This window comes from Tachyglossus aculeatus, chromosome 7 (genome assembly GCF_015852505.1).
Source record: "Tachyglossus aculeatus isolate mTacAcu1 chromosome 7, mTacAcu1.pri, whole genome shotgun sequence".
In the NCBI taxonomy this organism is placed as follows: Eukaryota; Metazoa; Chordata; class Mammalia; order Monotremata; family Tachyglossidae; genus Tachyglossus; species Tachyglossus aculeatus.
Genome location: NC_052072.1, coordinates 20,760,583 through 20,784,296, shown reverse-complemented (window position 1 = coordinate 20,784,296; position 23,714 = coordinate 20,760,583). Strand labels below are relative to the sequence as shown.

Here is a 23,714-nt window from a genome sequence, read left to right as displayed (position 1 = left end):
TCCCTACCCAACAGTGGGCTCAAGAAGAAAGAATAGCATTCTTATAGTGAAGGTGGGGCAGACCCAGGTAGACACTGTATTGGTTGTTGGAGGGAGGGTCAGAGGAAAGAGACATCCTTTTATCTTAGGGAGGCTGGCAGGCTGTAGACAGAGACAGGACAGACACACTCATGCAACAGATTGTACTGGGCATTGTGGGGAGGCACAGAGGAAGAGGATTCAGATCCTGCCTTCCAGTAGATGACATTCTGGTGGGGAACACACACTGTTTTGTGTGCTGTGGGGTGGGGCAGAGGTCCAGTCATAGTCTCTGTCCTTGAGGTGTTGACAGTCTGGCTGTGGAAGAAAACACAGACAAATCCCTCCTTGGGAGTTTCCCCCACTATACAATCAATCAATCATATTTATTGGGTGTTTACTGTGTGCAAAGCACTACACTAAGCATTTGGGAAAGTACAATGCAACAGAACTGGTAGACACATTTCCTGCCCACATCCCAGCTATACTACAAGCTCCTTGAGGGCAAAGATCATGTTAACAACAATAATAATAATTGTTATGTGCTTACTATGTATTAAGCACTCTTCTAAGTGCTGGGATAGATATAAGTTATTCAAGTTGTATACAGTACCAGTCCCAGGGAGGTTCACAGTCTACGTAGGAAGCAGAACAGGTACTGAATCCCCATGTCACAGATGAGGAAACTGAGGTCCAGATAAGTTAAACAACTTGACCAAAGACGCAGCAGGTCCTCTGACTCTCAGGCCTGTGCTTTTTCCACTTGTCCATGTGCTCCTATTAATTCTACTAGAGTGATAGTGATAATAATAATACTTGTGGTTTTGTTAAGCGCTTACTATGTGTCGAGCACTGTTCTAAGCGCTGGGGTAGATACAAAGGAATTAAGGTCAGACACAATCCCTGTCCCACATGAGGCGCACACTCTTAATCCCCATTTTACAGATGAGATAACTGAGGCACAGAGAAATTACGTGACTTGCCCAAGGTTGGCCCGTTGTTGGGTAGGGATTGTCTCAATTTGTTGCCAAATTCTACTTTCCAAGCACTTAGTATGGTGCTCTGCACATAGCAAGCACTCAATAAATACAATTGAATGAATGAACGAAAGGGGCAGAGGCAGGATTAGAACCCACTTCCTCTGACTTCCAGTCCCTTGCTCTTTCCACTAGGCCACACTGTTTCTCAAGCCCTGTAATAATAATACTATGATGGTATTTGTTAAGTACTTACTATGTGCAACGCACTGTTCTAAGCACTGGGGGGATATATGGAAGTAGCGTGGCTCAATGGAAAGAGCACGGGCTTTGGAGTCAGAGGTCATGGGTTCAAGTCCCGGCTCCGCCAATTATAAGCTGTGTGACTTTGGGCAAGTCACTTAACTTCTCTGTGCCTCAGTTACCTCATCTGTAAAATGGGGATTAAGACTGTGAGCCTCCCGTGGGACAACCTGATCACCTTGTAACCTCCCCAGCACTTAGAACAGTGTTTTGCACATAGTAAGTGCTTAATAAATGCCATTATTATTACTATTATTATAAGGTGATTAAGTAGGGCTCACGTAGGGCTCAGTCTTTAATTTACTCTATTTTACAGCTGAGGTAACTGAGGCTCAGAGAAGTTAAGTGACTTGCCCAAAGTCACACAGCGGACAACTGGTGGAATCGGGATTAGAACCCATGACCTCTGCCTCCCAAGCCCTGGCTCTTTCCACTGAGTCACACTGCTTCTCTGTACTCCCCCAAGCACTTAGGACAGTGTTGTGTACAGAATAAGTGCTCAGTAGATACCACCTTTTGATTTAATCTATATGTTGCCGACGTGTACTTCCCAAGCGCTTAATACAGTGCTCTGTACACAGTAAGCGCTCAATAAATATGATTGAATGAATGAATGAGTTAATTGACAAGGCCTTCAGGATAGGTTACCCACGGACATGCGCACACGCGCGCGCTGAACAGGATTAAAGAGAAGGGCGGGGGGAGGCTCGCGCGCAGCACCGCGCCTGCGCAATCTTTCACGCGCGCACTTTGTTCTTGGCTTCGGGGGGCGGGGGCGGGGGCGGGGAGAGGAGCAGGAGGAGGAGGAGGCTAATGCCCCCTAGAGGCGGTCGGAGGAAATAATAATAATAAGGTTGGTATTTGATAAGCGCTTACTATGTACCAAGCACTGTTCTGAGCACTGGGGGGGATACAAGGTAATCAAGGTTGTCCCACGTGGAGCTCCCGATCTTCATCCCCATTTTACAGCTGAGGGAACTGAGGCCCAGAGAAGTGACGTGGCTTGTCCAAAGTCACACAGCTGACAAGTGGCGGGGCCGGGATTAGAACCCATGACCTCTGACTCCCGAGCCCGGGCTTCGCTAAGGAAGGCAAGGGAGGGGACGGGGGGTCGTGGCTGACCCGGACCCCCACTTTGCGGCCCCTTCGTGACCACGGCGGGGTTCCTCTCCTCCCCAAGGACCCCGGTGTCCAGGGCAGGGTCCGAAGCCCCTAAGGTCGGGAGGGGGGACGGAAAGGTCAGGGGTGAAAGGTCACCGCGGCGGCGGGGTGGCTGTGGACCCCTGGAGTTTGCCGTTGGGGTCCCGTTCACTGCCCCCGCCGACCTCTTGCCAAAATGTCACCTCTGCTCCCGAGGGAACATCATCTGGTTTCTAAGGATACGGGCCGGGAAAGCGTCCATTAATTCTGTGAGCTCTCCCAAGCGTTCAGCACAGTGCTCTGCACATAGTGAGCGCTCGATCAATGCCACTGACTGAAGAGGAGGATTATCGGGCAACTCTGGCGGAGAGTTGGGGGGCGGGGTGGGGAGTAGGAAGGGGGAGGGTCCCCCCTTCACCCCCGCCCCCCGGCCGGGTCCCGGCCCCCCTGGAAGACACGGTGGCGGAGGGAGTGGGAGTGCGGGGCTGGGGGCGTGCGGGGGCTCGGGGAGGGGGATGCCCCGCTCTGGACCGGGCACCGGAGGCCAGGGCAAGGGAGAGGGCTGAGACCCGGGGCCTCGGCCCGTCCGGCCCGGGCTGGAGGAGCTGCCGTGCCCAAACCTGTGCAAAAGGGGAGGGGGCGGGAGGGAGGGGAGGGGGGTCCTTCCCCGGGCCGGAGGAGGAGAGGAGGAGGAGGAGAAGAAGGAGGAGGGACTGTCCACCCCCGGCCCAGACCCTGGGATGAGGCTGAAGAGGGCCGAAGCCACGGTCACAACAGTAAGTCCGGTCCTGAGGGGACGGGGGGCTGCCGTCCGGACCCCCTCCGACCCCCAGCGGGGGCTTCATCCCCCCTCCCCCCGGCAAACCCTCCCTCTGGCCCCCGCAGGTCCCGGGCAGATGTCCGAGGGTCAGCTTCCCCGGCCCCACGACGTCCCCCATGGAGACCCCCAACCGGAGCCGCCCCCTGCCCCAGGTAGGCCCGGGGAGGGGGCTCAGCCGGCCCAGGACAAGCCGGTGGGGTCTGGGGGTGGGGGAGAGGGGGGTCTGCAGTGGGGGCCGGCCAACGGGGGTGGACTTGGGGCAGCGTCTCTAGACGGTGGCCGCGGCCAGTCTCTAGAACTTTGCCTCTGTCTTGTCTCTGTCTGCCTCTGCTCACCGATTTCTAGATTGGGAGCCCGTCGTTGGGTAGGGATTGTCTCTATTTGTTGCCGAATTGTACTTTCCAAGCGCTTAGTACAGTGCTCTGCACATACTAAGCGCTCAATAAATACGATTAAATAAACCTCTTATCTCTGCACGGGGTGGGAAAGGTTCAGTGCTTCTCCACCGGGCCACACTGAAGACGAGTTTTCACCGAACTTTTGTCCGTTCTCCGCCTCAGCCCTTCCCCACCCTTTCCTTCTCCGGTCTTTTGCTTCTCTCCCGGCACCCAGCTTACTTTTCCCTGAACTGTGCTTGGCACATACTAAGCGCTTAACAAATACCATCGTTACTATTATTACTACATTCCTGCCCACAACAAGCTCACAGTCTTGAGGACTGTTTGAAGCTCTGGGGTAGGAACTGTACCTACCTCTAGACTGTAAGCTTGTGGGCAGAGAAGGTGTCCACTTATTGTTGTATTGTACTCTCCCAAGCGCTCTGCACACAGTAAGCGCTCAATAAATGCGATTGAATGAATGAACCTCCCTCCAGTGGATCCTTCACCGTGCTCCCAGAGACAGGCCCGCAGGGTCCCTCCCCAGATAGCCCAGCTCCGTAGCTGCCCAGTGGCTGCTAGGGGTAGTGGCCAGTGCCTGTGTCAAATGGCCAGGGCAGTGGTCAGCGGTGTCCCTCTAAGTCAGGGCTCCGATAGGTCCAGGGCAAGGGCAAGGGCTGCTGAGGTCACGGTGGCTTCAGAATGCACCACCCAGAGAGGTGGTCAGCCTGGGCAGGTGCTGGACAGTAGTCACACGGGACCTGTAAAAGAGACCTTTCCCTTCTCCCCTCTCTCCAGCCAGGCCCTCTGTCCTGAGAGTTGCTTCTCACTTGTGGGTTGCGGTAACTATAAAACTGTTGAAAAGTATCCTTCTCAGAGTATGTATGTGGCAGGGGGGTCCTCCCCACTGTGAAGCTCTGCTGAGAGGCCAGGTCCTCACTATTGTCTGAACTAGAGAGGGATGGTGAAATCCAAGAGAGGACTTGGCCAAGAGCCCCAAAGATAGAGATCTGGGCTAAGGAGAAATGAGAAAGGCCGGGGTCATACAGTCCCAGAAGGGAAGGTTGAGAGTTAGCTTGGCAACCATCTTGAAGTCAGTCAGGCAGGCAGCATTCTGAAAGGAGAGTGTGTGTGTGTGTGTGTGTGTGTGTGTGTGTGTAAGTGTGTGTGTGTGTAAGTGTGTATGGTTTGGAGGCCCAGCAGGGGGAGACAGGTAAGGTTATGGGGCAGTTTTCTAGGGTCTTCAAGTCTCCATCTCCCCTCAGGACAAGTGGAAATGGACTGGAACTGCTACATGATGGACTTAAGATAAACATAAACCGTGAGGTGGAAGGCTTTGGAATGAGCCACGGAAAGAGGCTAAAGTACCTCCCTCCCTAACAAACTGGGACTGGCTGGAATGGTGCTGGGTTGGGCTGCCTGGAGGCAGGGGAATGGACTAGATGGGCTAGACGACCACACAATTGGGGTCCCTCCCTCCCTCCTTCATCCACTGTTCAATCAGTTGTCAATCAAAGGTATTTATTGAGGGCTTTTACTGGATGCAGAGCACTGTACTAAATGCTTTAGGAAGTACGATACCATAGAGTTGGTAGACACAATCCCTTGCTTCCTAGGGCCACCTTGCTGAGACTTAGGAAGGGCCTGTCCTTCAACTCCCCCCAAGACCTCTGCCCTCTCAGGCCAGGCACTTTGTTGGGGAGTCAGCCAGCTAGCCAGCTGTTTAGCTAGCCAATGCTGAAGCTACAGGTCTCTGTACCCAGGTAGAAACCACATCTTTCTCCCTGGCTCTGGCTTTGGTCGAGTCTCTGGCCCCAGGACCGGTGGCTAAGACTGCCTCTCTACTCCAAGAAAAAATGAGGAGCTAAGCTCTTTTCTGATCACCTCTCCCCGGGGTACCTCTCTCTCCTCTCTTCTCCTTTATGAACTTTCCCCTCTTTCACCCTCCTTCTTCTGCCTTCTCCATCCTCCTCTCCCCTGCCCCTTTTCATCATCTTTTTTTTCCCTGTCCATTTTCCCTTTTCTCTCTCCCCCGATTTCCCTCCCTTCTACTCCAAACTTGTTGCTCGCCTGCCTCGCTTTTCCCTTTGTGCCCTTTCAGCCCTGCAGACCCCCTGCTGCCCGGCGCCTCTTCCTGCGCTGCCAGCCAGCCGGGCTGTTGCCAGCTCCCAGCTGCTGGCCGCTGACTTGCTAAAACCCAGGAGGTGGGGCGCTATATGGAGAGAGGTAGGGGAGGAGTTTTGCCCTGAAGTGTAATCGGAGGAAGGCAGTACCCCCGCCGGCTGCGAGCGGAGCTCCCCACCCCCCACCTCCGCCCCCAACCTTGCCCCCTCCCCAACCCCAGCCCGGGACAATGCAGCTTTCATACTGGGCCCCGCCACACCTCCCCTGACCAAGCGTTCAGCACCCCAGCCGGCTAGCCATTTCAACCGCAGGAGGCCCTGGCCGCCCGACCTGCCAAGGCCTGGACCCCGAATCCTAGTAGCTTCAGGTTGCAGGACACGCAGGACGCTCGGACTTTGGTTGATTGAAGAACCTGGCAGCCCGGGGAGAAGTGGGGGCAAAAGAGGCTGCCTCTTTGCCCCCCTTTCTTTGTCTCAGCACATGCCCCAGAGTGGGAGATGGCCAGGGGCTCCAGGAGCAGGAGGAGCAGCGGCCCACTCCCCAGTCTTTCCCCCTGAATGGGTTCATTTCAGCCCACTCTCCCCTCTGGCCTGGCTCCCAAATGAGGAGCAGATTTCCTGGCATTGCCGGGTTTGCCGCTGGTCACTGGAGCATCGCATTCCTGCTCTGGTTTATAATTGAATTTCCCCAGAGTCGCCAGGCTCAGGCCCCACTAGCTAGAGAACCTCCCGGCTCAACCAGCCCAGCGCACACTGTCCCCAAGCCCGGAGGCCCTGGGGACCCACAGGTCTCTAGGAGTAGAGGCGGGAAGAGGGACTCGGCCTCTGAGGACCCTCCTTAGGACCCCACAATTCCAGGATAACGTGGGGCCCAAAAAGTAGTAGGAGTCATACTTATCATTTAATGCTTAAGCATTTATTAACCACTTACTATGTGCAGAGGACTGTATCAAGTTCTGGGGAAAGAATACCCAGATAGGAATTAGATTCTGTCACAGTAACTCAGCCCCTTCCAGGGTTTGAGGCTGTCCTCATCTCCTTGCTGGGGAACTCTCTCTGGCAGCTGGGTGCATGCCATTGTAGGGAGCTGATGGTGGTCCCAGAGGCACCAATGTCAAACTCCCTAGTACCTCTTTACCCAGAAGTCACCCTCCCTCCCCCAACCCTCACCCCTTCCCCAGAGGGTTGAAGATTTGGGGATCTCTGCTCACGAACGGGTCCCCAGCCAAGAAAGGAGATCGGTGGTCATGCTCCGTCCTTTAGAGGAGTGCGGGAGTTGATGGAGGAACATTTCTGGAGCCCAGGCGTGGGCACAGATACCTGAAGGTATTAGCCAGTCCTGGATTGGACCAGGTGGTCAGTTGGTTGCCCCAACACCTTTTTTTTTTAATGGTGTTTATTAAGCACTTACTATGTGCCAGGCACTGTACTAAGCTCTGGGGTAGATACGAGCTAATCAGGTTGGACACAGTCCATGTTCCTCATGGCCTCATACTCTTAATCCCCATTTTACAGATGAGGGAACTAAGGAACAGAGAAGTGAAGTGACTTGCCCAAGGTCACACAACAGACAAGTGGCAGAGCCATCCAGGCCCATGCTCTACCCACTAGGCCACGCTGCTTCCCATTCTTAGGAAAAAGACCATCCCCAGACTGTGCCCATGACTGTGGGCCGGGAAGAGAGGAAAAGGGAACAATTTTTCTCAGCCCCTGCTGGCCCGGGACCAATCCGGACACTCAGGAATGGCTCCAACTTTGCAGACTCCAGGCAGACTTTGGCAGGAATGGAGTCTTTCAAGGTATTAAAAGCTTCTGTCCTTTTCATGTCATCTGCTTCTAGCTTGCCTTCCCCATCTAATAACAGGTTAGGGTTCTCCCATAGCTTCCTCTTGGGCTTGATGTATTTAAAGATTGCTTTCTATTTCCTTTTATGCCTCAGTTCTTTTGCATCTCATTTTTCTGCCTTGGCTTTCCTGATTTTCTTCCTACAGGTTCCTGCTATTTTAGTTCTCTAACCCAAGCAACTATGTTAACACAGCCAGGATGTTGGCTGGTGTTCAGAAACTCCTGTGCACAGGTTAGGAATATCTAGTCAATCAAATTCAATGACAGAAGGACCAAGGAGAGGACATTTTAGGATTGGGAGGAAGTTGGTGGGGAGTAGTTGAGAAATGATCCAACCATGGGGAGCCAGGGAAGTTCAGGGGATGGGTGGCAAGGGGCCTGGGAGGACAAGGATCTTCACGGGGAAGTTGGCAGAGCCAAGTTTACCCAGTCGCATTTCTCGCCGACCCCAATCTCTCTCAAGCTTCCTGTGCCAGTTCTCTTTGGCAGCACAGTCACTTTGGTTCCTTTCCCTATCCCCCATGTCGCTTCTTCCCCCAACCCCCAGTTCATTCGGGGCCCTCCAGCTGGTCCTCATTCATCTGGCCTGGCTTCCTCTTCTGGCAACATTCTCTTGGAGGCTCAGTTCTTCACTCAGCTACTTCTTTAATTAACTTGGTTTCTTCTTCCCTTTTCATCATCCTCCTGCAGAGGGAAAATATTTCCTTGTCTTCTTCCTATTGTTTCCTTGAGAGCAGCCAGTCCTCTTGGATGCTTTCAGCGAGACATGGGCCCGAGGAGAGGGAGGCAGAGAAGACATTGCCCAACCAGTGCTTTCCCAAGGAGCCTTCCTTAGCCTAGTAGAGTTGGATTTACCCAAATTGATTTTTGGCATCCAATCTTTCCCTCCTTCCTAAATGCCCTGCTCCTTTTCCTGGAGGGCTGTTCAGGGCTCAGCGGTGGCCTCCTTCTCTTCACTGGGAATTGGGGTCAGCCATGAGGTCACTTTGCTCTTTTTCTGTCACCCAAGATGGTATGGGGATGGAAGTTGCTGGGGGTGGAGTAAAAATAATAATTGTGGTATTTAAGTGCTTACTATGGGCCAGGCACTATACTAAGTGCTGGAGTGGATACAAGCAAATCGGGTTGGATGCAGTCCCTGACCCATGTGCGGTTCACAGTCTCAATCCCCATTTTACAGGTGAGGTAACCAAGACACAGAGAAGTGAAGTGACTTGCCCAAGGTCACAGAACAGACAAGTGGCAGAGCTGGGATTAGAACCTATGACCTTCCGACTCCCAGGCCCATGCTCTAGCCACTACACCACATCTGCCAGAGACGGAAGGGGACAAAGAGAGTGGGAGAAGGAAAGAGGTGACTCTTTAAACCTCTGTCCACCCCAGGCACCTTTCTGGATGATTTTGTATCATTTCCAAGAGGGTCAGAAACCTGCTGGCCCGGCTGTCATGGAACAACCAGGGAAGGGCCGATCCAGCCACAGCGGTGATGGGGTTGTCAGCTGTGTGACTTTGGGCAAGTCACTTAACTTCTCCGTGCCTTAGTTACCTCATCTGTAAAATGGGGATGAAGACTGTGAGCCCCCCATGGGACAACCTCATCACCTTGTAACCTCCCCAGCGCTTAGAACAGTGCTTTGCACATAGTAAGCACTTAATAAATGCCATTATTATTATTATTATTATTATAGCCACCGCCAAAGAGGAGGAGGTTGGGCTGCCCCTCCTTCACCTCTGCTCCTCCCTGCTGCCAGGCTGCTGTGGCAGCTTCCAGGTCCCCTCCCTTCACCCCTGGCCAAAGCAGGACTTTAATGGGTCCGCACAGAGGGTTTTTGGGTGGCAGGAGAAAACCATGAAAATTGTGACAGTCCAGTATAAATCAGGACACCTGCTCATATGATCAAGCCCTCTTTCACCCTGCCTTCTGCCAGCTGGGCCTGGAATGGAGGGGTAAGTTCATCCCCATGACCCAGCCGTGGCCTGTGACCCCTGGCCCACAGATGGGCACTTTATTCCCTCTGGTTTAGTGACTGAGCTGTCCAAGCCCAGCACCCAATCAGGTTCTGGATTCATCACCTGATCCACTTGACCCAGCACTGCTCATGCTGGGTGAGAGTCCCACTGTGCACTGCAGTGACTTTAGTAGGCTGGTAATCCTTTCCCCTGCTCCTCTCTCCCTGCACCCCACCTTGCCCCCCACCCCCTGGGTCCTAGTTATTCAGATTCCTGAGTACCCTTGGAAGGATGGGCCAGGAGCCTGGGCATTGGCGGGAAGCAGGGCAGAGTTCTGGAAGGGTCAAAGGGAAGAGTCCACATATCAGCTGATTCTAATTCCATCCTCTGCTCTCTCCCCTCTGAGGATGGTCTTCAAGTCCAGGTTTCCTATCCCTTGTAGAAGGAGCAGAGCCTCAGATGGATCTTTCTAGCCATCTGGAGTGGGCTTGGCTGGCCCTACTGATGGGGAGATAGGGGAGCAGGGCAGGAGGATGGGGCTCTGTCTCACTCTTGCGGGTGAAAACTGCACTCATCCAGTGAAGAGGATCCGGCTGGCAGGCCAGGCAGTGCCAGGGCCAAGTGCACACAGCTTCAGGGCCCAAAGTTCTTGCCTCGAATGGACTGGGGATGTGCCGTCAGACCTCAGGTGAGTCACGTGGCTTCTCGGTACCTCAGTTTCCCTGATTTCAAAGGAAGTTATCCTCCCTCTCACTTTTCTTAGCCCATAATAATAATAATTGTGCTATTTGGTAAGTACTTACTATGTGCCAGGCACTGTACTAAGCACTGGCATGGATACAAGCAAATAGGGTTGGACACAACACCGTTCCCGTCCCACGTGGGGCTCACAGTCTTAATCACCATTTTACTGATGAGGTAACAGACAGAAAGAGGTTAAGTGACTTGCCCAAGGTCAAACAGCAGACAAGTAGCAGAGCCGGGATAAGAACCTATGTCCTTCTGACTCTCAGGCCTGCGCTCTATCCACGAGGCCAGGCTACTTCTCATGCTGCTGGGTATGTCCAGTTCTTTGAACCAGAAGGGAATAATCACATTCATTCCTATCCTTTCCCTCTCTCTCTCCCTTCCTCTCTGTCTCTCTCCCCAATTTCCCATCCCCCTGAATTTTTCTAAGATAAGAAATTGGAGCCACTGAGGTCAAACAACCAACCTTAGGCCCGTTTTATCTTTGGGGGGAACAGTCACCTTCAGACTTTGTTAGCACTTTTCTGTGCCAGCCCTCTGCTTTCCTCCCGTTCCTGCCCTTTCCTCTCCCCTCCCCCTCCTCCTCCTCCCCCGAGCTCCTGAACCTGAAAACACTTTTTCTGCATTAATTTCAGACTGAATGTAAATAAGTCATTTGGATTCCTCCTGGCCTGCTCTCCAGCCTCTCCCCTCATTCCCCAGCCTGGTTCCTCCCAGCCCAATCCCTGGCTTGCTTGGGCCCTGCCCCCTCTCAGCCCCAGCTCACTCCCAGCATTCAGGACCAGGTAATGGGATCCTGCCTGGGGAGGGGAGGCAGGGACGGAGAGCAGCTGGAGGAGGGAAAGTGTGGGGACTACTAGGGAAGGGGAGTGAAGCCAGACGTTTTTGGCCAGTAGGACCACTGTCTGGGGGGAACAGGCCGGGCAGCTGTCTCTAGCCTCTGGAAGAGCAGTCTGGGTCAGGTCTAATGCTGAGAAAACTTTACTGGGAGGAGTGGGGATGGTGGAGGCCGGGGCGGGTGGGTGTAACCCAGCCAGATCTCAATTCTCCAGTATGTCCCCTCTCCACAGGGAGGAACCTGGGGCCCAGCTGGATCCAGCTGGACAGACCGGCAATATGGAGATCAAGTCCCCCAGCTGGTAGGGATCGGGGGCTTATTGGGTGAAAGAAAGAAGTCTAAGGAGTCCAGAACTGGGAAGCAGTGAGGAGCCCCAAGGAGGGAGTTCCAGAGTTTGGGATGGGAGGGCCAGAAAGATTCAGGTGAGCCTGAATCTAATAATGACATCAATGGTATTTGTTAAGCACTTAGTAGGTGCCAAGCACTGGACTGAGCACTGGGCTAGATAGATTTTCAGATGTTGATGGGGGTGAGGTCCAAGCCTATCTATCCACCTCCACATCAAACAAAAACTCCTCACCATTGGCTTCAAAGCACTCCATCACATCTCCCCCTCCTACCTCACCTTGCTACTCTCCTAATACAACCCAGAAAGCACACTTCGCTCTTCTAATTCTAACCTTCTTACTGTACCTCGATCTCATCTATCTTTCCGCTAACCCCTCGCCCACCTCCTACCTCTGTCGTGGAACACCTTCCCTCCTCAACTGACCGACAATTGCTCTCCCCCCCTTCAGAGCCTTATTGAAGGCACAGCTCCAAGGGGCCTTCCTTGTGGCTAAGCCCTCCTTTCCTCTTCTCCCACTCCCCGTCTTGCTCCCTTTATTCACCCCCTTCCCAGCCCCACAGCACTTATGTACCTATCTGTAATTTATTTATTTCTATTAATGTCTGCCTCCACCTCTAGACTATAAGCTCGTTGTGGGCAGGGAGTGGGTCTTTTTATTGTTCTCCTGTACTCTCCCAAGGCTTAGTACAGTGCTCTGCACTCAGTAAGCACTCAATAAATATGATTGAACGAGCGAATAAATGAACGAATGAGCCCTATGAGATGGGATCAGCTCTGATGGCATCACCCCTCACCACCCCCCGGCCCCAAACTTGTTGACTCCCCCACCCACTCCCTCATTGTATCTGACTGGGCAAGCGTGAGCCCGCCCAGACCTGCTCTTGCCTGAGCTTGGGCAGGAGGGATGGGCAGGGCTCCTGGAGCCCACCCTGCCAGGTTCCTGGGCACTCCGCCGGGGGCTTTGAGCTCGTCCTCGCCCAGGTCAGCCTGTGAGGGCACAGAGTCTGGCTGTAGGCCGTCCCCACCAGAAGTCTCCAGCGAGACCAGCCGTCTGCTCCGCTCCCACCACGGCCCCACTGATTGCCTGTTTCTCTCCCTCCTTGCACTTGGGGCTGCCAGCAAAAGCTGGCTGGTCTGTCTTGGGTGCCTGGCTCTTTCTGTGAGTGTGTCTGTGGCTTGTGGGTCTGGGGGAGTCTTTCTCTATGTCTGTAAGCTTGGGTGTAGGTGGGTCTGTGGTATGTGTATATTTGTGTGCTGCTGCATGAATGTGTGAATATGTGACTCTGTGTGTGTGTGTGTGTGTGTGTGTGTGTGTGTGTGTGTGTGCGCACTCACCAGGCCATTCCCAGCTCCAAGTTCCCATCTCCTGGCTCTGCCCTTCTATCTCCCTTTTTTCTGCTTTATGCCTCTGTTTGCCGGGGCTCCCATCACAGCAGTTAGTTCAGTGCTGTGCACACAGTAAGTGCTTAATAAACACTTATAATGAATAATAATTGTAGTATTTAAGCACTTACCATATGCCAAGTACTGTACTAAGTGCAGGGGTAGATACAAGATAATAATTAGGTTGGACACAGTCCCAGTCCCACATAGGACTCACAGTTTTAATCCTCATTTGACAGATGAGGGAACTGAGGCACAGAAAAGTGAAGTGACTTACCCAAGTAATTACCCAAGGTCACACAGCAGAGAAGTGACAGAACTGGGATTAGAACCCAGGTCCTCTGACTCCCAGTCCCCTTCTCTTTCCATTAGGCCACACTGCTTCTCACTATCCGTCTTTCCATCCCTTAGGCTTCAGGTTTCTGCCCCAGCCCATAGCTCTGGCCAAGAGCCAATGAGTGATCTTGGAGGATTTAGTTTCACCTTCCAAACTGCCTGCCCCTCCCCAACCCAACAACTCCAGCCCCTGCTGAGTCCCAGCCCCTCCCCAGTTCATGGCATCACTCCCTCTTGCCCCCTCCAGTCTGCTCTCCTCATTGCAAGGCAGATGTTGGGCAAAACGATCACCTTTCCCCTCTCCCATCCCTTCTCTCCACCCTCCTCCACACCCTGCCTCCAGTAGGTCATGGGTTCTAATCCCGGCTCTGCCACTGGTCAGCTGTGTGATTTGGGCAAGTCACTTAACTTCTCTGTGCCTCAGTTCCCTCATCTGGAAAATGGGGATGAAGACTGTGAGCCCCACGTGGGACAATCTGATCACCTTGTATCCCCCCAGTGCTTAGAACAGTGCTCGGCACATAGTAAGCGCTTAACAAATGCCATCATTTTTAGTATTACTCTGTGCTGCTAGGAAGCGCCCCCTGCCCCTATGGTAAGGAGAGGTTGGAAGAATCTGTCTGTCTCTCTGTCTCTTCCACCAGCCTTGGGCCCAGCCTCAGATTAGTCACAGTAATTATAGGTGTCGAGCAAGTTCTCTCTTTCTCTCTCTCTCCTCCACTCCCTCTGCATTTCCCTCTTCCTGTCTCTGGCTCTCTCTCTCTCTCTCCTCCTCTCTCGCTCCATGTCTCTTTCCCAGCCCGTGTTTCCCTCCAGCTCTTTCCCTTCCTCCTCCCTTGGCCTCCATCCTTTTGCTTTAAGTACTATTTGCCTGTACTCATTCTCCCCACTGAGTTTGGGCCCTACCTGTCCCGGGAGTGGCCAGGGGAGGGTGCTGGGTGGGGTCAGAAGACCCAAAGGGAATGGGACTGAGAGTGTCAACTCCAATTTCAGCTCAGGAGGCTGTCACATGCTCTACCAGCCTGCCCCAGCCAGAGGTAGCAGTGTCTTCACAGGATCACACCCACCATCCGGTCCACTCCAGCAGGACCAGAGAGGAGGAAGAGGAGGAGGAGAAGGGAGCCCCCTCCATGCCCCAAGTCAGTGGGCCACCGTCTCTACAGGCCTTGAGCAGCACTGACCTCATCAGTCTCCCTCAAGCTGTGACATGTGAGTCTGGTGGGAGGGGAGGAGAAAGAGGCGGGGAGGTCAGTGGGGGGGAGGTAGGATGGTCAACAAGGGCCAGCTGCTCCTATGGGATTCCCAGGTCACTGCCCTTTCTCCCCTCCTGTACACCTGCCCCACCCCACAGAAGCTGACAGTAGAAACTCCTTCAGACCCTCCTGACCACACCCCGGGCCCCAGGGCCATCCCGCTAACAACATAACAGGACCACCACCCTCCCTTATCCAGTCCCCCAGCCAGCAGCAGTACCTTTCCCCTTTGAGGGGCTGGAGCTGGGGTGCCAGCCCAGGAGACAGTCCAGGCTGACAGACGACCTGCTCGGGGGCCAGGACGGAGACGGGCCACCCGCTGAGCCTGGTGCCAGGAACTGGGCAGCAAGCTTAGCCTTGATGGCATTTCTCCAGCCTAGAGAGAGGCCAAACCCGTCCTCTACTCCCTCTCACCCAAAGCCCAGGTCTCTGGACTCAGGCTGGGTCCAGCCAGTGGCAGAAGAACGGAGGGTCAGAAACTGAAACTGCAGGGGGTGGTATCCCCCAGTAGTGACAGGAGGACTTGAGCAGTGAAACCCCCCCTTGGCCCCCAGCCCAAGGACCCCTGAACTCCACCTGGGGCCTGCCACCTGGAACAGCTCTGGCCCGGCAGGTCCTCTAGGCCACGCTGGGACTCCTGGGGGGGAGGGCTTTACCTGCAGCTGGGACTGGGTCAGCTGGCTGGGATCAGTGATGCAAACCCCTCTTATAATCCAAGAAGGAGAGCGCACAGGCCCTCATGGACCTTGGGGCAGGGTGGGAAACCCAGTGCCCACTGCCAAGCAGAAGTTCTTGTGCCCAGTTGCAGTATTACCTGGTGATTCCATCTCTCTGACCCCCTCCCCCGCCCCCATCCCAACCAGGGCTTCTAGACCTTTCATGCTCCTTGCTCTCCCTCTCCTCCCTCCAGATTTACCCAGCAGCGGCAGAGCAGGGCAAGCCTGAGGGGTCCCCAGGGGCCCTGCTGCACCATCCCACTTACCCAGAGGGCCTTTCACTGCTGTAAGGAACTGACCCCCAGCTCCAGCCCCTCACCCCCTCAATCCCTGCCCCAAATCCCTCCCTCAGGCTCTGACCTCCCTCTTCCCCTAGACCTGACCCTGACCTCCTCCCTCCCACCAGTCCTGACCCTGACCTCCAGACCCCATCCCAATTCTGTGGGGCTGAGAGCTTAACACCTCAAAGGGATTTTTGAAGGTCGGGACCCTCCATGGGCAAACCCTCATTCCCCATATCCCATCCTCCCTTCCCTGCAACCCCCTTGCTCAGAGCTGGTCCTCAATACCTCCTCCCCTCCCTGGCTTGGAGGAGCACTCTCTCTCAGGAGCCACAGTCTGGGTTCCCCGACCCCTGGAATTGCAGCCACCTCTGGAGAGGAGCATGCACCCAGCAGACTCCGGCCAGGAGGGAATCCAGGACAAGCCCAGGCAGAAAGGGAACCCTTGTCCCACATGGGGTTCACGGTCTCAGTTCCCATTTTACAGATGAGGGAACTGAGGCCCAGAGAAGTGAAGTGACTTGCCCGAGGTCACCCAGCAGATAAGTGGCAGAACTGGGATTAGAACCCATGATTTTCTGACTCCCAGGCCCGGGCTCTATCGACTACACCATGCTGCTTCTTTTGTCTACCCCAGTACTTAGAACAGTGCTGTTATATTATATTCTCCCACTCACTTGATGCAGTTCTTTGCACACAGTAATAATAATAATAATGATAATAACAATAATGATGGCATTTATTAAGCACTTACTATGTGCAAAGCACTGCTGTAAGCGCTGGGGGGGTACAAGGTGATCAGGTTGTCCCACGGGGGGCTCACAGTCTTCATCCCCATTTTACAGATGAGGGAACAGAGGCACAGGGAAGTGAAGTGACCTGCCCAAAGTCACACAACTCCCCACAGCACCTGTATATATGTATATATGTTTGTACGTATTTATTACTCTATTTATTTTACTTGTACATATCTATTCTATTTATTTTATTTTGTTAGTATGTTTGGTTTTGTTCTCTGTCTCCCCCTCTTAGACTGTGAGCCCACGGTTGGGTAAGGACTGCCTCTATATGTTGCCAGCTTGTACTTCCGAAGCGCGTAGTACAGTGCTCTGCACACAGTAAGCGCTCAATAAATACGATTGATTGATTGATTGACAAGTGGCAGAGCCGGGGTTTGAACCTATGACCTCTGACTCTGAAGCTCGGGCTCTTTCCACTGAGCCACGCTGCTTCCCAGTAAGCACTCGATAGATACGACTGAATGAATGAATGCTTGGCACATGGTAAGTGCTTAACACATACTATGGTCATCATTGTCATTATTATTAATATGATTATTATAATCATTATTATTAAAGATAGTCCATTTTGGGGTGGTTTGAAGGTAGCCCTGGATGACTGTAAAAGGTGACTTTGAAAGGTATCTCAAAGAGACAACTAGTCCCCTTTAGACTGTAAGCTCGTTGTAGGCAGGGAATGTGTCTGTTTATTGTTGTATTGTACTCTCCCAAGCGCTTAGTGCAGTGAACTCTGCACACAGTAAGTGCTCAATCAGTACGACTGTGTGAACTCCAGGATCCTGAGGGAGAAGGAAGAGGAGGAGAGAGGGAGGAGACGGAGAGGCAGGCGGTGGGGAACGAGAGCGCATCTCTCAACAGATGTTTCCAATCACTTGCCCGTCTTGGGAGGGGAGAGCGAGGCTGCTGTGGCGGCTAGGCGGTGGTGGGCGGGAAGAGGGGTGGGGGGTTGGGAGAGACCCATTAACCATTTCGCTGCCCATGATCCAGGGGCTGGGGAGGACCCGAGGCAATGGAGCTGGGGGAGTCTGGTCCGGAAGGAGGAGCTAGGCCTGCCTCCCACTCCCACCGGCAGAATAACCCAAAGCCCAGAGTCGAGGGCCCTCCGATGTCCGCCGGTCTGGGCCTCGACCCCAAGGCCACCTGCCTCTCGGTCTCCCTCCAGGTCAGCCGCAGGGTCTCTCCTCAACCCGGGGACCCCCTGGCCACATCCCACTGCTGCACAATGGCACCAGCAGCTCCCCGAATCTAGCTGGGACCAGACGCTCAGGGAACGGAGCCTTCGAGGGTTCCCGGACCCCCAGGAAGCCACAGACACCCACCTCCCTCCTGGCCCACGGCGGCAGGAAGCGCAAGGCCAGCACCAAGCCTGCCACCTCCCAGGTCCCCATCGAGGCCCAGGAAGGTACCGAGCCTCTTAGACCTCAGACCCCATCCCCTGACCCCCAACCCAGCCCAAATTCCTCCCCCTGCTCTCACCTCTCCCTCTCCCCACCATCCCTCCTGCTTTCACCCCTCCCTTTCCCTACCATCCCTCCTGCTGTCGCCCCTCCCACCACCCCTACCACCCCTCTTTCTCTCACTTCCTGCCCCTCTCTCTTCCCCCAACATCTTAGGGAGCCAAGCCTTGGAACAGAGTTTCTGTTCTGCTGTCCAGGCTCACTCACCCACAGCCTGATTTCTCTCCAGCCATTGCCAGTTTCCCAGATGCTGGGCTCCCCGGCTGGCAGGGGTAGGGCCTGCTGCCCACCCCATTCTGGGACTGTCCGTCCCTTTTTGGAAAGCTGGTTGGTTCCTGAGGAAATGGGGGATGGGCACAAAGTTCCGGGGAAAGGGGGGTGGGGTACTGGGCTAAACTTTTCCAGGGAAGGGGGCGGGAGCTGAGCCCAAGGTTCCCCAGGAAGGGGATGCTGGGAATAGCATGTCCGATCTGGCTCACCTCTCACCCCCTCAGAGCTCTTCCCCAGCTCTCTCTCCCCCCCTACCACCCCTTGTGCCTCCATTTCCCTCCATTTCACCCTTCCACCCTGTGACTTTCTCCTCCTCCACCTCGACTCCAGACTGCTGCGTCCACTGCGTCCTGACCTGCCTGTTCTGCGAGTTCCTGGCCCTCTGCAACATCCTGCTGGACTGCGCCACCTGCGGCTCCTGCAGCTCCGAGGACTCGTGCATTTGCTGCTGCTGCTGCTGCTGCGGCTCCGGAGAGTGTGTCGACTGCGACCTGCCCTGCGATATGGACTGCGGCATCGTCGACGCCTGCTGCGAGTCGGCCGACTGCCTGGAGATCTGCATGGAGTGCTGCGGGCTGTGCTTCTCTTCCTGAGGTCCCCGGTTTGGGGGACCTCCAGCAGCCAGGCCTGAAGAGGAGCAAGATGTAGGCCCTGGGCGGGGTCAGCCTGGAACCAGCAGTGGGGCCGGCTGGCCCGACAGAGTGACCGAAGCCCACCCAGCTCCCCAGCCTAATACTCCTGGAGTGGGAGGGTGGAGGTGGGCCAGGTTTGGCTCTATGACACTGTGAATGCCCATTAAGGGGGGCCAAGGCAAGAGGGCCTAACTCCAGCAACCCAGTAGTGCCAACTAGCCAGAGGCCAAATAGATGTGAAGTCCCTCACTAGCCACCACTCTGCTTGCTGCTCTGGAGACAGCAAGGCCTTTGTCCAGCTCCCCAACCAGCTTGGGGCCTGTCCTGGGGGCTGGCAAGGAGAGAGGAGTGAGTGGACCCCGAAGGGGTGGAAGTTTATCTGGGAGAGGGGCAGCAGGGGGTGGGGGTGGTTGGGGGGAATGGGCTGGGGAGAGGTGGAAGGGGATGGAGCTGCCCTGTTGATTGCTGTAAATAAAGATCTCTGGGTCCCACCCCCTCATCCTCAGCAGTGCTCCCCGGCTGTACCCCCCCAGCCCTGAGGAGCTGGGCCAGGGCTTGGCATGTCTCACCGGCCTGGCCTGGCACACCCTCCTTCTGGGGCCTCTTGCACTGCCCGGTGTCTCTCCAGCCTCCTCCTCTTTGGCCACGTGTGGGAACTTGCAGGGTATGGGCCCTCTGGAGCGGTGAGGCTGGAGGCACTGCCCCACAGCACCTCTGACCGTAGTCCCCGCACCCAAAAGCTCCCTCAGCCCCTTGGGGCCAGCTGCCAAGCAGATGGCAGAGCATGGGCCCCTTCATCCGCAAGTAGGAGTTAACTCTTGGATTGGAGATTCACCCCAAGATGGGTTCACTTTTAATTGGTGAATGCATTCCCACTAACACTGTCTCCTCAGACTCTTCCCTGACTTATGGGTAATGCAGCCAAGGACATCTGATCCAGCCCCAAGACCCACCTGGGCCGTGGTGAATTCAACCTGGCTTCCTCTGCCCTGTCTCCAGGGGACCCCTAGGCCTTCCCTGTGCCCACCACCTGGGGATAGCAGTAATTGGGCACTAAGCACTGGGTAGGTACTAAATGCTGGGTAATATTATTATTATCAAATGCAGTCGAATCATTTCTGATTCAGGCGTCGGGTAGACACAAGAAAACCCCGTCAGATTCGGTCCCTGTTCGAAATGGGGCTCACAGTCTAACGGTGGGTAGGGAGGAAGGGAGAACATGTAGCTAATCCCCATTTTACAGAGGAGGACTCTGAGGCCCAGAGAAGGTAAGTGACTTGTCCAAAGTGACACAGCGGGCCAGTGGTAGAGCTGGGATTAGAAATCAGATTAGACATAGAGGACTTTGCTCTTTCCCCTAAGGTTTGCCGAAGCTTGGACTTCCTGCTGCTCTCAACCATCCCCTGGCCCTAGATCTTCCTCTCCCCATGACTCCCCCTTCCCAGGCCAGAGATTAGTGCAAAGTGTCAACTAAACTGCCCATTTTGGTCCCAATCCCCTCCCCTTCTCCTGTCTTTTCTCCTCTTTTCTGGCCTGGGCCTTGTGGGAACTCCAGGACAAAGGAAGGAATGCCTCTGCCCTCCGGAGCTGCTGGTGTAACGGGGCAGATGGGCAAGGCAGACCTCCAGCCAGTTAAGAACGTGAAACGTTGCTGGAGAGGAACTCAAATAAGTGCAACACCCGTGAACCCTGACTTGACAATGGAATCCAAAACTGCCCAAGGGGGGTCTGGAGTGCAGAAGTCCTGGAGTATACTCTGGTGGGGAGGTAAGATTTCCGGGGAGCTTGGTAGAAGGGGAGGGATGGGGCTTGGAGAGGAGAAACAGGAAAGACATTCCAGGTGGGAAGTACAAGGGGGCTAGGAGTACTGGTTCTCGTGGATGCTGTACAGATGCATGACAGCACGTGTTCAGACATCCGAAGTGACATGCAAAAGTTCGGCCGAGACTTCCCGGAATTTAGGGTACGAGCCCTCCCCAGCCACCGGGACCTTGTTCCAGAGCTGCTGGGTTCCCTTTCCGGGTCTCTCTATACCCGGGCACCCGTCCCGAACTGCAGAACTTGGAGACAGAGGAAGGCTGGACTCTTAAAATAAAAATACCGGACATAAAGGCGTCCGGTGCCAAATCCGGGCGGGACAGAAGCCAGACCAGCTGAAAAGACGGACTGTCTGGTAAAAAAAAAACAAAAAAAACCCGACCCGACGAGTGGCCATGGGAGTCTGGGAGCCCGTGGGGCCTGGGCCAAGAGATGAGGGCTCCTCCTGCCCAGAGCTCTTTCCTGCCACCGAGTGTCCAAACTCATTTAACAACCGGGTACTCCCTGTAGACCTTGATCTGTGCAGGGGGATTGCTGGATAAGAGAGACAGAATCACGAGATCCCTTTGGGGTGCACAAACAGGGACTGGGTAGCCACCTGGCCTTGAGGATCTCCTCAGGCAAGGGCAATCAAAGGAGACAGTGAGGCAGAGGCAGGGAAATCACTTCTTTTTCTGAGGCCTGGAGTGAGGCAGAACAAGGCAAGCCTCTGACCTTCCCACTGACCCTTTGGTGGGAAGAGAGACCCCCCCCCCCCCCGCCCCCAGAAGGGAAGGGGGACCAGAATGAGAGAGAAACATAGTCCTCCTCAGCCCCTTTTGACATACTGGGGAGCAGGGCTAGGGCTCGGGGTCCAGCCTGGCCAGGCAGGGATGGGCAATGTGAGCCCAGCCTCTGGACCACTCTGGGGCCAAACTATCAGAACCTCTATCTGTTCTGGGAAAGCCAGAGAGAGAGCAGTCATCGCAGGCATAAGGAAAAAGGTACCAGTCCCTGCTAGGAAAATGGAACCCAATTGGTGGTGTTTGGCCCAAGATTAGGCCAGGAGCCAGGGTGAGATGGGGGGAAGAGAAGGAGAAGGAGGAGCTCTTACTGGGGATTAATACGGTGCCTGAACCCCCAGGTAGCCGCCCGAGGCCACCACATGACATACGAGCATTGGGTAGGCCTGGGGCAGCTGCTGTAGCAGAGGTAATCACTGTGTCTGTGGACTGTGTCTAAGCCACGCAGAGCCCAAATCTTTGCTCCTCTAGCCACAGCACCCTATTGTTTTTTGTTTTTATTTGTGTATTTGTCCTTGTCTTATGCTGTTTTAGTGTTTTATTGTTTCATAACTCCTTATGTGTCTGTCACCAGCCTCTCTCCCCACTTTAATACTAGATTGTGAACCCTTTGAGGGTTAGGGCCCTTGTCTAATATTGAACTCTCTATATTCCCCAGTGCTTAATATAATGCTTTGCACAAAGTTAGCACTTAATAAATATTCTTTCTACTACTCTGGACAGTGGGCACCCTGCCAACACCCTCGCCTTTGGCCCTGGGATCTCGTCCTTCTCTGGACTCTCACCGGTCACCTCACCCTGCCTTCAGGCCAGAAGGCCACACTCACCTGCCTGCTGGTCAGGACTTCCACTTTCTTTCTCTCCCCCAATGCCCCATCTAGGCTCCCAAACTCCAGGAGAGACACTGGACTCAGCTTCTGTGGTGGGGAGGCTCCTGCTGAGCCTGAAGGTAGGGGCCCACATTTCCAGCAGCTATGGAGCTCCTACACTGAGAGGGGAGAAGGGGGGCAGCCTCAGCCTCAAGGTGCAAAGAGGTTCCACTACCTTGGGCTTAGTTTTGGTTCCTCTGTGATCCGTCTCCCTTCACCAGTGCTGTGGGCCAAGCACAAGTGCCTGCCTCCTATCCCCGCCCTCCCCAGCATCCCGGCATCTGGAACACTTAGAGCACAGCTGGCGATGACTTCCAGATGGGAATGAAGGTGCCAGCCTCATCCCTAAACCAGCAGAGCTCTTCTTACCTGGTCCTGGTCCCAGTCCCCTCCTTCAGCCTGCCCCACCTCACCCTGCCTCTGTCAGGAGGGGCGGGGGAGGGGGGGTGTCAGTCAGTCATTCAGTTGTATTTATTGAGCACTTGCGGTGTGCAGACAATTGTACTAAGCACTTGGGAGACTACAACAATATAACAGACACATTCCCTGCCCACAATGAGCTTACAGTCTAGAGAGGGAGACAGACATTAATAGGAATGAATACATTACAGATATGGACATAAGTGCTGTGGGGCTGGGAGGGGGAATGAGTAAAAGGAGCAAGTCAGGACAACACAGAAGAGTGTGGGAAGGGGAGCATCAACTGGCTTTTCAGGGGCTGTTACTGGTGGCCCTAACGGTGCTGGGGAAGACCAAGCAGAGGCCACACAAGGCCTGGGGCCACAGGGAGATTGTGGGCCAGGTCAGAGACATTCTGCAGTGGGTACAAGGGTCCAAGTTCCATGTTATTTTGGGTGCTCGGACCACTGAATACATTCCTCATAGCTGCTCTTCCTGAGAGTATGGCTTAGTTGGAAACACCATGACCTAATGGCTAGAGCAAGGGCCTGGGAGCCCTCTGACCAGGGTTCTAATCCTGACTCTGCCACTTGTCTGCTGTGTGAATTTAGGCAAGTCAATTAACTCCTCTGTGCCTCAGTTACTTTATTTGTAAAATGAGGACTAAGACTGTGAGGCCTCTGTGGGACAGGGACTGTGTCCAACCTGTTTAACTTTTATCACCCCCAGGGTTTAGAACAGTTCTTAGCACATAGTAAGTGTTTGACAAGTACCATAATTATTATTATCATTACCCACCCACAGCCCCCAAGATAGGGCCAGGGGAGGGTTCTGCCCTGGCAGAACTTCATGATGATGACAGTGATGAGGAAATGGATGAGAGGTTGGTCAGACAGTGTCCCTGGTTGAGCAGGCTGGGACTGGGGATTTAACCCAACTTCCCTAGCACTGCCTAAGCCCCCAGTTAGGAATCAGAGAGCTCTAACTGGCCTCTAACTCATCAAATACACTGACTCTGCATCTTATGCCCAGCTGGGCCCTCCCCCACTCTACCTCTCCACTTTGTCCCCCAAGCCCCTCACAGCAACTCCTCCAACCAAGGCAGAGGGCTTTGCCACAGAAAGGAATAGGAAGGGGAGAAACCTGGAGGAGAGGGCAGTGATGGGCCTGATTGGATGTCCTGGGCCTGTCCACTATATGCCTATAAAAGGGATTAATATCCATTGCTTGT

General features: G+C 54.4%; 1 protein-coding gene across 2 annotated transcripts; it reads left to right on the top strand.

The window, feature by feature from the left end:
* Positions 1 to 3,127: 3,127 nt before the first annotated feature.
* MDFI (MyoD family inhibitor) lies at positions 3,128 to 18,997 on the top strand. Of its 2 annotated transcripts, XM_038749339.1 has the most exons (5): positions 3,128 to 3,214; positions 3,324 to 3,410; positions 14,200 to 14,415; positions 17,419 to 17,658; positions 18,314 to 18,997. In XM_038749339.1, the coding sequence occupies exons 2-5, from the start codon at positions 3,335 to 3,337 to the stop codon at positions 18,574 to 18,576; spliced, it is 795 nt and encodes a 264-aa protein (XP_038605267.1). In that variant the 5' UTR covers positions 3,128 to 3,214; positions 3,324 to 3,334; the 3' UTR covers positions 18,577 to 18,997. The 2 variants fall into 2 exon arrangements, with proteins under 2 accessions (XP_038605267.1, XP_038605268.1); XM_038749340.1 differs by lacking the exons at positions 3,128 to 3,214; positions 3,324 to 3,410 and adding an exon at positions 9,877 to 10,241.
* The last annotated feature ends 4,717 nt before the right edge of the window (positions 18,998 to 23,714 follow it).

Excerpts from the sequence above, each read along its gene's own strand:
- MDFI (XM_038749339.1), top strand. The coding sequence starts at position 3,335 with ATGTCCGAGGGTCAGCTTCCCCGGCCCCACGACGTCCCCCATGGAGAC. Across the intron at positions 14,416-17,418 it reads TCTCCCTCAAGCTGTGACAT|GTCAGCCGCAGGGTCTCTCC; the intron begins GTGAGTCTGGTG and ends GTCTCCCTCCAG. Across the intron at positions 17,659-18,313 it reads CCCCATCGAGGCCCAGGAAG|ACTGCTGCGTCCACTGCGTC; the intron begins GTACCGAGCCTC and ends CCTCGACTCCAG.